The 16,316-nt window shown below is 52.3% G+C and overlaps 1 protein-coding gene across 10 annotated transcripts in view; it reads right to left on the minus strand.

The window, feature by feature from the left end:
- The window catches only part of PIGL (phosphatidylinositol glycan anchor biosynthesis class L), a 104,445-nt gene that overhangs the window by 27,978 nt on the left and 60,151 nt on the right, over positions 1-16,316 (minus strand). For 5 of the 10 annotated variants that reach the window (XM_051824461.2, XM_017348853.3, XM_017348852.3 and 2 more), the window contains exons 4-6: positions 9,567-9,634; positions 6,281-6,312; positions 4,803-4,936 (exon numbers count right to left, since the gene is read on the minus strand). In XM_051824461.2, coding sequence (XP_051680421.1) covers positions 4,803-4,936; positions 6,281-6,312; positions 9,567-9,634 — 234 coding nt within the window. The remainder of the gene's footprint in view (positions 1-4,802; positions 4,937-6,280; positions 6,313-9,566; positions 9,635-16,316) is intronic. The other 5 variants (XM_051824459.2, XM_051824458.2, XM_017348854.3 and 2 more) reach the window with 3 other exon arrangements.

Consider the following 16,316-nt stretch of genomic DNA (forward strand, 5'->3'; position numbering starts at 1 on the left):
AAAAAAAAAACTAGGGCCAACGCTGTGGCATAGCAGGTAAAGACACTGCTTGCAGTGCTGGCATCCCATATGGATGCTGGTTCAAGTCCCAGCTGCTCCTCTTCCGATCCAGCTCTCTGCTATGGCCTGGGAAAGCAGTAGAAGATGGTCCAAGTCCTTGGGCCTCTGCACCTGTGTAGGAGACCCAGAAGAAGTTCCTGGCTCCTGGCTTCAGATCAGCACAGCTCCAGCCACTGTGGACATTTGGGGAGTGAACCAGCGGATGGAAGACCTCCCTCTCTCTCTCTCTCTCTGCCTCTGCCTCTATGCAATTCTGCCTTTAAAATAAATAAATAAATCTTTAAAAAAAAAAAAAAAGATGTTAAAAACTATAGTACAGAGGTGGGTTAGCTCTTCCACCTGGTGGGGAATAATACATAATCTTGTTATTCAGACCTCATATAGTTTGGTTTTTATTATTTATTTATTTATTTATTTATTTATTTTTGGACAGGCAGAGTGGACAGTGAGAGAGAGACAGAAAGAAAGGTCTTCCTTTTGCCGTTGGTTCACCCTCCAGTGGCCGCCGCGGCTGGTGCACTGCAGCTGGCGCACCACGCTGATCCGATGGCAGGAGCCAGGTGCTTCTCCTGGTCTCCCATGGGGTGCAGGGCCCAAGCACTTGGGCCATCCTCTACTGCCCTCCTGGGCCACAGCAGAGAGCTGGCCTGGAAGAGGAGCAACAGGGACAGAATTCGGCGCCCCGACCGGGACTAGAACCAGGGGTGCCGGCGCTGCACAGTTTGGTTTTTAAATAGAGTAGATTACAGCAAGTGATTTAACTAGACAAACATATGTAAACGTTGCAGCCTGCTTTTCTCTAAATGCTGTACTTAGATTACCTGTCTAAGCTGTAACATTGCAAACTTTACTTTTAATATTTATTTATTTGAAAGGGATGGTTAGAGAGAGACAGAGAGAGATCTTCCACCTGCTGGTTCACTCCCCCCAAATGACTGCAATGGCTAGGGCTGGGCTAGGCTGAAGCCAGGAACCAGGAGCCTCATCTGGGTCTCCCACGTGGGTGCAGGGGTCCAAGGACTAAGGCCATCTTCTGCTGCTTTCCCAAGCACATTAGCAGGGAGCTGGATCAGAAGTAGAACAGTCAGGACTCGAATTGGTACCCACATGGGATGCTGGTGTCATAGGCAGCAGCTTTACCTGCTATGCCACAATGCCAGTCCCCTTTGCAAACTTTTTAAACATTTTTTTATTTAAGGCAGAGGGAGAGATAGAGATATCCTGTATCCACTGGTTCACTTCCCAAGTGCCCACAACAGCTGGGGGTGGGTCAGGCCGAAGCCAGGAGTCCCGAGCTCCACCTGGCTCTTATCACCCGCTGCCTCCCAGGGTGCTTTAGCAGGAGCTGAGACTGGAAGAGGAGTCAGGAGTGGAACCCAGGCACTCCAACATGGGATGTGGGTGTCCCACGCAGGGTCTTAACTGCTATGCCAAAGCCTGCCCCCCAGAGCAAACTTTTATGCAAAAAAACTCCTACTTATTGTCAGAACATGTAGAACTCTAATATGCAAGTGTACTTGTGATAAACCAAGTTGTAAATAATAAAGGTGGGGGTGGGCGTTGTGGCGCAGTGCGGTGAGACACCGCTTCAGATGCTGCTCAGCTCCTGAGCCAGCTTCCTGCTACTGCATCTTGGGTGGCAGCAGATGGTGGCTCGAATCCCTGGGTCTCTGCCACCACGTGGGAGACCTGGATGGAATTCCAACTTCCGGGTTTGGCCTGGGCTATGCCTGGGTCTTGCGGCCATTTAAGCCATTTGTGTCACTCTGCCTTTCAAATTAATAAGTAAATCTATCAGATTATTAGGGGCCAGCATTGTGGTGTAGCAGGTTAATCTTCCCTTTGTAATGCCAGCTTCTCATATTGGAGTGCTGATTTGAGTCCTGGTGACTCTACTTTGGATTCAGCTTCCTTCCAGTGTGCCTAGGAAGGCAGAGGAAGACAGCTCAGGTGCTCGAGCCCCTGCCGCCTATGTGGAAGACCCAGATGGAGCTCCGTGCTCCTGGCCAGCCCTGGCTGTTGAGTCCATTTGGGGAGTAAATCAGCAGATGGAAGTTCTCTTTCTCTGTGAACTGAGATTTATTTATTTATTTGAAAGACACAGTTACAGAAAAAGGTAGAGATAGACAGACAGATTGGGGTCTGCTGGTTCACTCCCTAAATGGCCACAATGGCTGGAGCTGTGCTAGTCTGAAGCCAGGAGCCAGGAGCTTCCTCCAGGTCTCCCACATGGGTACAGAGGCCCAAGGACTTGGGCCATCTTCTACTGCTTCCCCAGGCCACTGCAGAGAGCTGCATAGGAAGTGGTGCAGCTGGGACTTGAACCAGCACTCATAGGGGATGCTGGGGCTGCAGGCCAGAGCTTTAACCCACTGCCACAGCGCCAGCCCCAATAAATAAATCTTATACACACACACAGATATATATAAAATGTGACTAGAGGCTCACAGGAACCTAACCCTGTGTTTCCTGTGAACCCAACGGTTCAGCATTCAGCATTCGCTAATTCAATGTCCATGATCACGTTCTAGAATGTATCCAAGTAATGAAAATCAGCTGGATATATGTACAGTCTTTCTGTAAGTTGTGTCTGCAGTCTTTTTCCTTTAATCCTTTCATTTTGAAACTTTTGTTAGGATTTTATGATTTTTGTGTGTGTTTTTTTTTTATAAACAGCATCTAGCTGAATTTTTAAATATTTTGCTAGGAAATATACTGAGCATACAGTTGTCCCTCAGTACTTTCGGGGTATTGGTTCTAGAACCCCTGATGACACTGAAATCTGCAGATACTCAAGATCCCTATATAAAATTGTATAATATTTGCTTAGAACCTATGTATATCCTCCCATTTACTTTATTTTATTTATTGATTTATTCTCATTTTATTTGGAAGGCAGACACACACACACACACACACACACACACACACAGATCTTCCGTCTGCTTGTTCTTTCCCCAAATGCCAGCAACAGCCAGGGCCGGGGCAGGCTGAAGCCAGGAGCCTGGCACTCCTTCCAGGTCTCCCAAATGGTGGAAGGGACCCAGGCACTTGAGCCATCACCTGCTGTCACCCAGGATGCTCATCAGCAGGAAGCTGGATCAGAAGTGGAGGAGGCAGGACTGGAATCAGGTGCTCTGATACGGGATGCAGGCATCGTAAACAGAGACTTATCAACCTCTGTGCCAAATGCCTGCCCCTCCCATATACTTTAAATCATCTTGGATTACTTATAATAACTAATACAAGGTAAATGCTAGATAAATAGCTGTTAAACTATTGTTTAGGGATAACTACAAGAAAAAAATCTGTACGTGTTCAGTACAGATGCAGTGGTTTTTGAATGTTTTCTGTCTGAGATTGGTTGGATCCATGGATGTGGTGGACTAGCTATTTAGCCCATTTTTATTTATGAAATAAATAAAGAGGAAGCTCCTGGCTTCTGGCTTCAGCCTGGCCCAGCCTGGCTGTTTCAACCATCTGGGGAGTGAATCAGCAGATGGAAGATCTTTCTTTCTCTGTGTCTCTCCTTGTCTCTCTGTAATTTTGACTTTCAAATAAATAGATAAATCTTAAAAAACATCTTTAAAAAAGAAAGAAAGAAAGAAAGAGGATCCAGCGCTGTGGCATAGTGGGTTAAAGTACTGGCAGTGCCGGCATCCCATATGGGCACCAGTTCCAGTCCCAGGTGCTCCACTTCCAATCCAGCTCTATGCTATGGCCTGGGAAAGCAGTACAAGATGGCCCACGTCCTTGGGCCCCTGCACCCGCATGGGAGACCTGGAAGAAGCTCCTGGCTTCAGAACAGCCTAGCTCCAGCCATTGTGGCAATTTATGGAGTAAACAAGCAAATGGAAGACCTCGCTCTCTCTGCCTCTACCTCTCTCTGTAACTCTGCCTTTCAAATAAATAAATATATCTTAAAAAAAAAGAAGAAGAAGAAAAGCAAGCAAGCAATGGAGAATGACAGATACACAGGCCGCTCCTCTGCTGTTTCACTCCCCAACTGCCCAGAACAACCAGAGCAGGGCCAGGCGGAAGCCAGGAGCCTGAGCTCAAGCTGGATGTCCCATGTGGGTGGCAGGGACCCCAGCACTGGAGCCATCATCAGCTGACGCCATGCCAGCTGACCATTCTCACCAGGGGGGCCTCCCTGGTCCCAGTTTCTCCTCAGTGCCAAGTAGGCTTCTGGTGGTCTGCCCCACTGGCTGTCTCCAGAGGCTCTGGTAGGTCCTGACTCTCCTTAGATTCAACCTGGGACCAGTGCTCCATGTAGAATAGTGGAAAACTCACAAATCAAAATGTTCAATAAGGGGCTGGCATTGTGACATAACGGTTTGTAAAGCTGCTGCCTGGGACGCTGGCATCCTATGCAGGCACGGGTTTGGGTCCCAGCTGTTCCACTTCTGGTCCAGCAGCAGCGAGAGATGGTCTAAGTGCTGGGGCCCCCGTCATGTGGAAGATCCAGATGGAGTTCCTGGATCCTCGCTTTGGCCTGGCGCAGTCTCAGCCATTGCTGCCACTGGGGGAGCGAACCAGTGGATGAAAGTTCTCTCCCTCTCTGCCTGTCCCTCTCTGTCTGTCCCAAAGTCTGTCTTTCAAGAAAATAAAAAGTAGATCTTAAAAAAAAAAGGTTAACTCAGGACAGAGGGTGAGCCCCTGTGGAAGGTGAGGTTTTGAGGAGCTGGGCAGTCTGGGGTATGGAGCTGAGTTGGGGTGCCCGGGGAATTCGCATTCCTCACCTTGGCCCGAGCCACTTCTTCGCCGGTGAGCACGAAGAGGACATCCTGGGGAGCAGACAGAGACCAGGGCAGGTCCAGGATGGCGAGATACTTGCGCAGCACATTCACAGACTGAAGTGTGAGCACAGAGCACCCTGGGGGGAGGGCGCAGGGGGGCGTGAGGGCCTTGCAGCTCCCCTCCCAGCCAGCTTGGCCCGCCCTCCTCACCGTGGCTCCAGGCCGGGCAGGCCAGTGGTGGCAGCGTTGCCAGGTGTTTCTGTGGCACCAAAGCTGCTCTCTGTGCATTGTTCTTGCAGACAGAAAGAGCCAAAGGGCCACAGAAGGGCTGGCTGACCACCCCCTGCCCACTACAGGTGGGCTGAGTTCTGCTGACCTCACGGCCAAGGGGAAAGGCAGTGGCCATGGGAATCTGTGCCCTGGGAGGTGACAGACCCGGCTCCAGCTCTGTCATTCAGGAACTGACAGCCTTGGGAGAGTCCCTCCACCACTCTTGACTCTCAGTTTTTGCATCTGTACAATGGAGCTGATGGTGTGAAGCCTGACTGTCTCACAGGGCTGACAAGAACCAAATGGACCACAGACACCTTGCAAAGAGCTCACAGCTGGGTGAGCCCAGGAGGCCCACGGAGAAAAGGGCACACGCTACTTGTGTTTCCATCCTTTAGATCTTTTTTTTTTTTTTTAAATAAATTTTTTTTTATCTTTTTTTTTTTTTTTTTTTTTTTTTTGACAGGCAGAGTGGACAGTGAGAGAGAGAGACAGAGAGAGAAAGGTCTTCCTTTGCCGTTGGTTCACCCTCCAATGGCCGCCGCTGCAGCCGGCGCACCGCGCTGATCCGATGGCAGGAGCCAGGAGCCAGGTGCTTTTCCTGGTCTCCCATGGGGTGCAGGGCCCAAGCACCTGGGCCATCCTCCACTGCACTCCCTGGCCATAGCAGAGAGCTGGCCTGGAAGAGGGGCAACCGGGACAGAATCCGGCGCCCCGACCGGGACTAGAACCCGGTGTGCCGGCGCCGCAAGGTGGAGGATTAGCCTATTGAGCCACGGCGCCGGCATCCTTTAGATCTTTACACCGCTCCTGTGAGGTAGGTGGGGCTAGAAACTGGCTCAGAGAGGTTGAGTGTGGGCATCCTGAGGTGAAGGGTCAAGGGTCAGGGGTGGGGGGACACCATAGGAATGTATAGGAAAAGGCGCCCAGCTAATTTACAACCTGGCTAACTAACTGGGGGATGGGATATGAGTCTGGAGGCCAGAATGAAAGGATATGGGGGTGGGGATGGGGTGTGAGAAAAACCTGCTCCAGGAGAAAGCTAGACAGGCACAGGGCAAGCACCTGCTGATGGATACAGCCTGGCGGCCCTAGCCTACCCTTGGGTCTGCTTTGCCTGGGGCTGGTCTCTGTGTGTTTGCAAATTTCCCTCTAATAAGCTTCTGGGAGGGAGGCAAAGAGTGGCCTTTGGCAAGAGAGGCCAGCCTTACCTTTAGGCAACTTCCCATTAGAGTGTAGAGCCCTGGAGGAAGGAAGGGACAGGAGTGAGAGGAGGGCCCTGGGAGGAAGGGGCCAGCCCCGCCCCGCCCTGTGGAGTTCCAGATGCTGGGACTGCACGCCTCTGGCTACAGTGGAAGGGTCCAGGGTGGGCACCCTGCTCACGACCATCAGTCGTCCCTGGCCTGTGAGGCACCCTGGGCCATGCTTTGCCCTTTAGAGATGAAAGTAACTGCTGCCCTGGATCCTGCCTTTAAAGCGTTTCTCTTGGAATTCTGAGTATAGTGGGAGACTATTTTTTTTCATCTTTGTATTTAGTTCGGTGGAGCATGGGGGCATGAAGGGAGACTGTTGAGAAATATTAATTGACTTTTCTTTCCTGATATTTCCTTTCTCTGTTCTGACCTCCTCCACTCCCACCCACCTTCAGACAGTGCAGGCCATTCGTGCTCATTGCCTAGAGAGGAGGGAGCCACTGATGGGAGCCCAAAAAGGGTTTCTAGCAGCTGGAGAATGCAGTGACCTGTCCTGGGGGATGCTGGGAGTTTGAGGTGGTCAGAATACCCAAGGAAGGAGGTAGGCTGGAGGCACACGCCTGGAATCGCACTCACAGCCCCTGGCCACCAAGGGATCTAGACCAGGATGGACTGGGCAGGGAGCTGTGGGTGCCACGGGCTTCTGGCAGGAGGGGAACCAGGGAGAGGCCGAGCTGTGGCCAGAGGCTGGATTGGCACCGGACAAGTCACAACAGCACTTCGCAGAGTGGGACGTAAGGCCCAACGTGACAAAGAAGGTGAAGACAGACGAGGCCTGAAAAGAGTCGAACGGAGCCAGCAGGCGGGAGCTGGGAGGCGAGCGAGGAGAGAACGGTGTTAAAAAAGCAGATGGGCAGGCACACCCGTCAGTTGTTTTGTCTGGAGCCCAGTGGCCAACATCACTGGGGAGAGGACCCGGGAGTGGCGGGCACCTCTCCTAAGGGCAGTGGCCCTAGGCAGTTCTGCCTGCATAAGGTGGTCCCCCGGGGTTCTCTGCTGGGATGAAGCCCCTCTTGCTTTCCCCACTTCAGGGAGACTGCAAGGGGCAAGCCAAGTCCACCTTGGGTGTCCTGGGTGACCCTGCATCTTAGAGAGAGAGAGAGGGAGAGAGAGAGAGAACAGATCTTCCATCCACTGGTTCACTCCCCAGTAGCCAGGCCAAAGCCAGGAGCTAAGAACTCCATACAGGAGACCCGAGCACTTGAGCCATCATTGGCGGCCTGCCAGGGTGCACACTAGCAGGAAGCTGGATTGGAAGTGGAGGTGGGATTCAATCCCAGGCACTCCGATGTGGAAAGGGGGCACCTCGAGTGGTGGTGTAACCTTCAGCGCCACAGCGCTGGCCCCTACTGAGACGTCCTCAGCTTGTCTGCAGCAGACCCAAGCTGATCTTTTCTCTGGATCAGTGCAAACACTTGGTGAAAACCCCACAAGGCTCTGTGTGCATCCAGAATGAGCTGGGGCCGTCTCTCCAGCTCTCTGCGGGGCTTGCTATCCATGCCAGTGGAAGTCCAAGGCCTCAGGGTAACCACATGGATGGGAGGATCACTCCTGGGCTGCCTCAATTTACCCCGATCTTCCTCAAAAACTGTGTATCTGATGTAACCAGGGGCTGCGTCTTTCCTGAATCTGAAAGGACCTCATGCAGCCAGCAACCCCTGTCCTCCTCAGCGGTGGTCTGTCTTTACAGGAGGGGAGAACAGGTGCCCCTCACTCCACAGTCAAGTGCACGGTGAGGGCTGTCTGGAAAGAGGGTATGGGCAGAAATTTCTAGCATCTTCCACTAAGTGTCAGACAATTCAGGGACAAGGCTGGAGGGGCCTTGGGTTGGACTGACCTTGACAGGCATCTGACAGAATAATGGATGGGGAACAGGGCCCCTGGGTTCTGGTACTGCCTCTGCCATGGTTGCGCCTTGAGGCGCTGGGCAAACCACTTGAGGCAGGTGGACTTAATGATCACGGGGGTCATGTCCAGTTCCTCATGGTTCACTGCTCCGGGCTGAGAGCGTTGGATAAATATCAAACCTTAAGAGAAGGTTGTAAAATAGGGCCTTCGCTGCCTGTCGCCCCTCTTCCTCTTCAGTGGCTGGGACAGGCCCAGCAGGGGCTCAGGAGGAGCCCCTCCCTGGAGGACAGGGGACAGGGCCAATGATCTGGATGACCCGAAGTCACTTGCACTGGTTTTACTGGTAAAGTCAAGAAAAGTGCCGTGAGCCCAGCTGGCTGTGAGGACCCGTGAGATTTCACGTCCTGTGCATGTCTCCTCCTGCTGCACAGGGAGAGGGGAGGACGTGCACAAAATCCACAGGGGAAGACGGCAAAATAAGCAAGGGGAAGGGGAGACCACAGACGATGAAGCCAGGCGCGCACTGTTTCTCAGGACTTAACTCCTACAAGTTTTGCTTAGTGCCAAAAGCAAAGAGAGAAATAGAAAATCAGTTATCCTTTTTGTAGTATTCATGGGTTAAAAAAAATGCAGCACTGTGGTGGAGGGCGGTGGGCTGGAGTTTAGCCTAGTGGGTAAGACGCCCTCATCCCGCATCGGAGCACCTGGGTTCCCCAGCTGGCTCTGGCTCCCGACTCCAGCTTCCCGCTAATGCAGCCCCTTGGAGGCAGCTGGTGATGGCTCAAGTGACTGGGTCCCCACCACCCCTGTGGGAGAGACCTGGGTTCAATTCCTGGTTCCCAGCTTCAGCCCAGCCCTGGTTGTTGTGGGCATTTTGGGGATGAACCAGTGGGTGGGAACTCTCTGCTGTCTGTCTGCCTCTCAGAATACATAAACAAATTTTTAAAAAGACATCCCATTAGGTGGCTAGCGTTCCTCCTGAGGCTTGGGAGAGATTTCCAACAGGGAAGATACGTGGTGAGAAGCAGGGAGCCGCATGGCTCTGTGATACTTCAGTGGTAAGATTCACTGGGTGGGGCCAGAGCTATGGCATAGCAGGTGAAGCCACCGCCTTCAGTGCCAGCATCCCATATGGGCACTGGTTCAAGTCCCAGCTGCTCCACTTCTGATCCAGCTCCCTGCGAAAGCAGCGGAAGATGGCCCAAGTGCTTGGACCCCTTTCTCTCTCTCTGTTGCCTCTCTGTTATTCTTTTAAATGAATAAATAAATCTTAAAAAAAAAAAAAAAAGATTCCTGGGGCTAAGATAACCAGGGGAAAGTGCTTTAGAAAGCGGGACCCCTCAGCAAGTGAAGCACTGCCCCCCCCCCCGCCCCGCCCCAGCACCCAGAGCCACACCTCACTGCCGTGTGCAGAGCCACGTGATTGCTGTGACCGCTGACGCCCCCGGCATCGAACGTCACCACCTGTGGAAAAAAACGGGGTCGGCACTCAGGGCATCTGGACGCCAGTCCTCACCCCAACCTCCAGGGCGCCGCCGTCTCCAGTCCCTTGGGAAAGACAGGAGCGCGCACAGGCCGGTGCTGCCTAACTAGTGCGCTGGCTGAGTGGGGCCCGCCCCCGCAGGCTTCGCGGTGCCCCGGTGCTCTTGGCCGGTGGGGCAGAGTGGAATCCAGCCGTATTAGAAACACCGGTTCCCCGGGATCTCTTTGTTGCCTATCTGCTTCACCCTTGATGAGCGCGTTTTGTTTTCCTGGCTGGCTGCTGTGGGACCTTTGGTCATACGGACGCTGCCTGACTTACCACATGCCTTTTCCTCGGGCCACCCTAGGGACACAGAGGCTTGAGGGTCAACGCACACCCGTGCCCCGGGGTGCCCTCCATGGAAAAAGTGTATTTGCTTACAGGCTGCCTCTGTTTCCGTTCTTACAGATTCATCAACAGCTGTTTATCCTTCTAGGTGACAGCATTGCATTTCTGACCAGATAGATTAGAAAAATCAAAGCATCTTTTGAATAACAATAAATCCAGCATGTGGGGGCTGGGGTGAGCTGTCCCTAGGGAAAGTGAGAAAGGGAGGAAGGTGACCGCAGGTAAGGATGAAGGGACCTGGAGCGGAGGCAGGGAAGGGATTCATTCTTGTCTGCAGAACAAGCTGACTTCATGCCTAGAACTTTCTGTTCCTATTGGAGCAGCTGACACTTTGAGTACAGGCACAGCATGAACCCCACCTAATACCCGCAAGTTCAGGAAGCAGAGGCTGAAGCTGGGGTCACCTTGCTGATGAGCAGGGCAGCTGGGCTTGGGACTTGGAGCCCACGTTCTTTACCAGTGTCCCCTGTGTGAGAAGGGGGGCAGGGCAGCAGGGAGACACCCCTGTGTGAGGTTAGGAGCCCTGCACTCTCACTTGGCCAGCGGCCATCCAGGTGCGTGATTTCAGAGAAGTTGCTTCTCTCTGAGTCTGGACCATCTCATCTGGGAGGGAATGTGGTGCTGGGGCCGACGCCAGTGTGGGCCGATGGTCAGGTTTATACGGTTATCACCAGGGTCCCCGATGGGTCCCAGTGGATAGAATGTGAACATGGTTCCCTTCACCGTGCTCGGCACTGAACACACACACATATGCATACATACACACACATGCAAAGACATACATACACAGACACACGTGTGCACACACACATGCATGCACATGATTTGATAATTCAGAAGCTATTAGCCGGCGCCGTGGCTCAATAGGCTAATCCTCCACCTTGCGGCGCCGGCACACCGGGTTCTAGTCCCGGTTGGGGCGCCGGATTCTGTCCCGGTTGCCCCTCTTCCAGGCCAGCTCTCTGCTGTGGCCAGGGAGTGCAGTGGAGGATGGCCCAGGTTCTTGGGCCCTGCACCCCATGGGAGACCAGGAAAAGCACCTGGATCCTGGCTCCTGCCATCGGATCAGCGCGGTGCGCCGGCTGCAGCGGCGGCCATTGGAGGGTGAACCAACGGCAAAGGAAGACCTTTCTCTCTGTCTCTCTCTCTCACTGTCCACTCTGCCTGTCAAAAATTAAAAAAAAAAAAAAAAAAAAAAAAGCTATTTTCAGATCCTACCATCATGCTCTGGAGCTCTCACTGTGAATCTCAACTTACCACTACACTGACAAAGTTAGCGGAAGTGGTTGGTAATGAAGTGTTTTTGTTTTTGTTTTTAAGATTTATTTGAAAGGCAGAGTCACGGAGGCAGAGGCAGAGAGGTCTTTTATCCACTGGTTCACTCCCCAACTGGCCACAATGGCGGGAGCTGGGCCAATCTGAAGCCAGGAGTCTGGAACCTCTTCCCCTGTGGGTGCAGGGGCCCGAGGACATGGGCCATCTTCCACTGCTTTAATGGAAGACTTTAGTAGGAGGTCAGAACTCACTTAAGTCTCTGAACGGTTAGAGTCACTGTATTTCTGTCCTGACCCCGATTAATGTTAGAATCACCAGGCCAGCGCCGCGGCTCACTAGGCTAATCCGCCTTGCGGCGCCGGCACACCGGGTTCTAGTCCCAGTCGGGGCACCAGATTCTGTCCCGGTTGCCCCTCTTCCAGGCCAGCTCTCTGCTGTGGCCAGGGAGTGCAGTGGAGGATGGCCCAAGTGCTTGGGCCCTGCACCCGCATGGGAGACCAGGAGAAGCACCTGGCTCTTGCCATTGGATCAGCGCGGTGCGCCAGCCGTGGCGGCCATTGGAGGGTGAACCAACGGCAAAGGAAGACCTTTCTCTGTCTCTCTCTCTCTCACTGTCCACTCTGCCTGTCAAAAAAAAAAAAAAAAAAAAAAAAGTAAAAAAAAAAGTTAGAATCACCAGAGTTCGAATAGGAACAATTGATTATCAGCAATTATTTATTAATCAACGACCCTTTTCACGCTTCTCCTGCATCTTGTGTTTCAGCCCGATTTTATGTTCACATTTTCCCTTTGCTCTTGAGGTCCCTGAGAGAAGACAGATCTAGCTCATTAACCCTAAGCCTATAAAGTGTTTCTCCTAAGGGTGTGGTAACAGGTGAGAGACAATAGCTGCCTGACCTCACTGAGCATTTACCACGTGCCAGGTGCTAGAGTGAGAACCATTCTCACCTTCAACGACAGGACTGTATGTAGTGCCCAGAGAATATATTCTCCTTATAAAAGATTTCTTTATTTGAAAGGCAGAGTGACAGAGAAAGCAGGGGAGGGAGAGAAGAGAGAGAAACATCTTCCATCCACTGGTTCATTCTCCAAATGCTGGGCCAGGTTGAAGCCAGGAAACTGGAACTCCACCTGGGTCTCCTATGTAGGTAGCAGGGGCCCAAGCACTCAGGCCATTTTCCGCTTCCTTCCCAGGCATGTTAGTAGGGAGCTGACTTGGAAGTGGAGCAGACGGGACTCAAACTGGCACTCACATAGGATGCCAGTGTCATAGGTGGCAGCTTAACCCGCTGTGCCACAGTGCCAGCAATGGGAACATGCGGGTTTTTAAATGTGGTTGTCTCTAAAGTTTTAAAGACAGGGTTTTGCCAGTGATGATAAATTACTCATTCACAGGCTGCCCCCTTCCCTGCACAGTGCGGGCTAAAACCATGCAGCTGCAGAGATGAAGCAGATTTTGAGGTCAGTGGCTGGCCCACGGTGCCCTGGCCTTGGCTGTGCTGGGTCAGAGCCATACCTTCTGGTCTAGTAAGATAACCAGATCTGAGAGGCAGAGACAGAGAAAGAACCACAAAACACGACGTCTAGTCACCAGGCAACCCCTGAGAACCAGTGTACCATGGCCCAAGGAGGCCTGCTGGAACCCGGCCATCATGAGATTTGAGACTTCGGGAGCCTCGTGGACAGTCAGCATTAATTCACGTGCGGTCAGGGTTATCTCAAGACGGTCTCCGCGTAACAGGAAGAGGAAAGGTCCTGCCATGGGCGTGGCCTCCTTTGTGAAGACCAGGAAGCTAACGGTGGATGTATGGTGCTATGGTTCAAGAGCCCACCGGGGGCCGGCGCCACAGCTCACTAGGCTAATCCTCCGCCTTGCGGCACCAGCACACCGGGTTCTAGTCCCGGTTGGGGCGCCGGATTCTGTCCCGGTTGCCCCTCTTCCAGGCCAGCTCTCTGCTGTGGCCAGGGAGTGCAGTGGAGGATGGCCCAAGTCCTTGGGCCCTGCACCCCATGGGAGACCAGGAGAAGCACCTGGCTCCTGCCATCAGATCAGCGCGGTGCACCAGCCGCAGCGCGCTGGCTGTGGCGGCCATTGGAGGGTGAACCAATGGCAAAAGGAAGACCTTTCTCTCTCTCACTGTCCATTCTGCCTGTAGAAAAAAAAAAAAAAAGAGGCCACAGGGGACGCTCGTGTCGTGTGTCAGAGTGCCTGGGTTCAAGTCCTGGCTCCGCTCCTGATTCTAGCTTCCTGCTAAAGTGCACCCTGGGAGGCAGCAGGTGATGACTCGAGTCCTTGGGTCCCTGCCACCCACATGGAAGACTCTGATTGAGTTCCATGCTCCTGGCTTCAGCTTGGCCCAGCCCTGGCTGCTGTGGGCATTTGGGGAATGAACTAATAGATGGGGGTGGAATGGGGTGGGGGTTCCTCTGTCTATCTGTCTCTCTGCCTTTCAAATAAATTAAGTAAATAATGAAACAATGATAACCACAAAACGAGAGGCTCTCTGACAGAGGCTGTCACCCCTTCCTTGGTCTTATGTTCTGTTTGCACTGTTTGCATGGGATCTGGTGCTGTGCACAGCAAGGCTTTCCAAGGGCATGTCAATCAATGCTGAGCCTTCCTATTAGTAGTGTGTGTTCCATGTCCCCAGACACCTGCTGATCCCTGAACCGTTGCTCAAAGACTCTCAACCCTCCCGTGTAGTGCTCAGGTCCCAGTTAAAGCGCAGCTTAGCCTTGGAACGGTCACAGCCTCCGCCGCCCTGCTGTGTGGGAGGGCTCTGGTAGGCTGAATGATCATCCACCAAATCTATCCTGATCCCTGGAACCTGTGAATGTCGCCTCACATGGCAAAATGACTTTGCACGTGTGACAGGGTTAAGGATCTTCACATGGGGGAGGTCATCTTGGATTAGCTGGTGGGCCTGAGGTAGCCTCCGTCGTCCTTGTAAGATGGAGATAGGAGGATCAGAGGGCAGAAACTGGCGTGAAACATTTTGAAGTCAGAGCAAGAGGCCACAAGTCAAGGAAGCCAGGTGGCCATAGAAGCTGGAAATGGCAAGGGAACGGATTCCGCAAGGACATGCAGAAGGCAGCGGCCTTGCCAAGACCTTGCTTTTAGCTCAGTGTGGACTCCAGAAAGGTGAAGGAATGAGAGTGTGTTGTGTTGAGCCATGACGTGTGTGTACTTTGCTGCAACAGCCATGGGAAGCTAATGTAAGAAGGAAAACCAACCTTGGAGGGAAGGCTTGGGACGTGGCAATGCTGTCTACCTTACAAATAGGTCTAAGACCGGTCACCTTCCTGCTCCCAGGGGCCCTCTACACACCAGCGTTTCACACCCAGTTTTGTTCACTTCTAAGGTACAACCCTCCCGCTCAACAACATCTGAGGCTCCAAATACTCCAGCACTTGACATGCTTCCAAAGCCAGAGGCATGAGCACAAGAACAGGACTGTTTCGCCTCCACTTTACGATTCACTCGTCCTATCCACCTTTAATCCTGCACCCTCTTCTCTGGGGATTGCAGGCTCACCCACAGTACAACCAACCCCTCAGCCTTTGACGCCTCTGCCAGTAGGAATAAGGAGGCCTCACAGAGGCAGTGTGTGTAGCACAACTCTCCCACCCATCATCCCTCTTGGATCTCAGAATGATCCTACGAGACAGGCAGGGCAGACAATACTAACTCAAAATGATGGATTACAACCCTGAGGTCCAAGGGCAGATGTTTGGCCCAGAAGTGGTGGAGGCACTGCTTGGGATGCCTGTGTCAGGTATCAGAATGCGAAGCTTTGATTCGTGGCTCCACTCTCGACCCAGTTTCCTCCTAATGTAGACCCTGGGAGGCAACAAGTGAAGACTCAAACCAGTGATTGGTACCTGACACCCGGGTGGAAGACCTGGCCGTTGCAGGCCTTTGGGGACTGAATCAGTGGATGGGAGCTCACTCGTTCACCTTTCTGTCCTTTCTTTTCTTCCATCTTTTCTCCCTTGCTCAATAAATACATTAAAAAAAAAAAAAAAAAAAAAAAGACTTGGACTTGAAAAAAAGAAACTGAGATCCAGAAAACTGGTTCTTACTCAATGGTTTCACAGTAAACGGACCACCCTGAAAGTATACAAAGAAATGTTAAAAATGTCATGGGGAGAGCTGGCATCTTGTAATTGCTACTCTGTGTCTACTGTGGTTTCTCAGGGCATCAGTCCATTTTCTATGGCTATCATGAAGCAGCTGAAGCTGGGTACTTAGAAAGAAGAGGTTTATTGAGTTCAGAGTTTTGGAGGCTGAAAGACCAAGATTGGGCAGCCCCATCTGCTAGGTGCTGGTGAGGGCCCCTCAGCTGTGTCACAGTGTGGCTGAGGAACAGAACCAGCCACAGTGCAGCAGGGGGCAGGCTCGTGGGGTGGCCACTCACTCACAGGGCAGCGCCCCCTAATGGCCTAATCACCTCTCACTAGGCCCCACCTCTTCAAGGTTCTACCATCTCTCAGAATTGCCTCACTGGGGGCTAACCTTCCAGCGTGGGCACAAACCACATCCAAATCACAGCTCTGAGGAAGAAGGGAAATGCACAGTCTACTCCCTGCTCCACTCCCCTGGATGGCCTGAGGACGCACACATCCAGTCCAGGCTCTGAGAAGATCTTCCAGGCTTCCAGGCACAACATCACAATTCTCAGTGAACCAACAACATGTGACGAGTTAAACAGAGCAGGCTCTTTTTTTTCCCCCAGAGAAACGACAAAAACAAACCAAACTCCTAGAGATTATGCGACTACTATTTATGGAGCAGCTTCAGCTTTTTAAAAATAACTTTTCTTTTTTAGCTGTCCCAAAAGCCAGCTGAGATTTCCCCATACTGCTTCCATCAGCCATGCTTCCAAGAAACAGATCAGTGACAGCAGCAATGCTGGCCCCAAGGCTCAGCAAACCCATAATGATGATCTCAAACTTATTTTATTGATAAAAGGAAATGATATGCTTTAAGAAGTCAACTTT

The sequence above is a fragment of the Oryctolagus cuniculus genome, chromosome 17, assembly GCF_964237555.1.
Source record: "Oryctolagus cuniculus chromosome 17, mOryCun1.1, whole genome shotgun sequence".
NCBI classification, from domain to species: Eukaryota; Metazoa; Chordata; class Mammalia; order Lagomorpha; family Leporidae; genus Oryctolagus; species Oryctolagus cuniculus.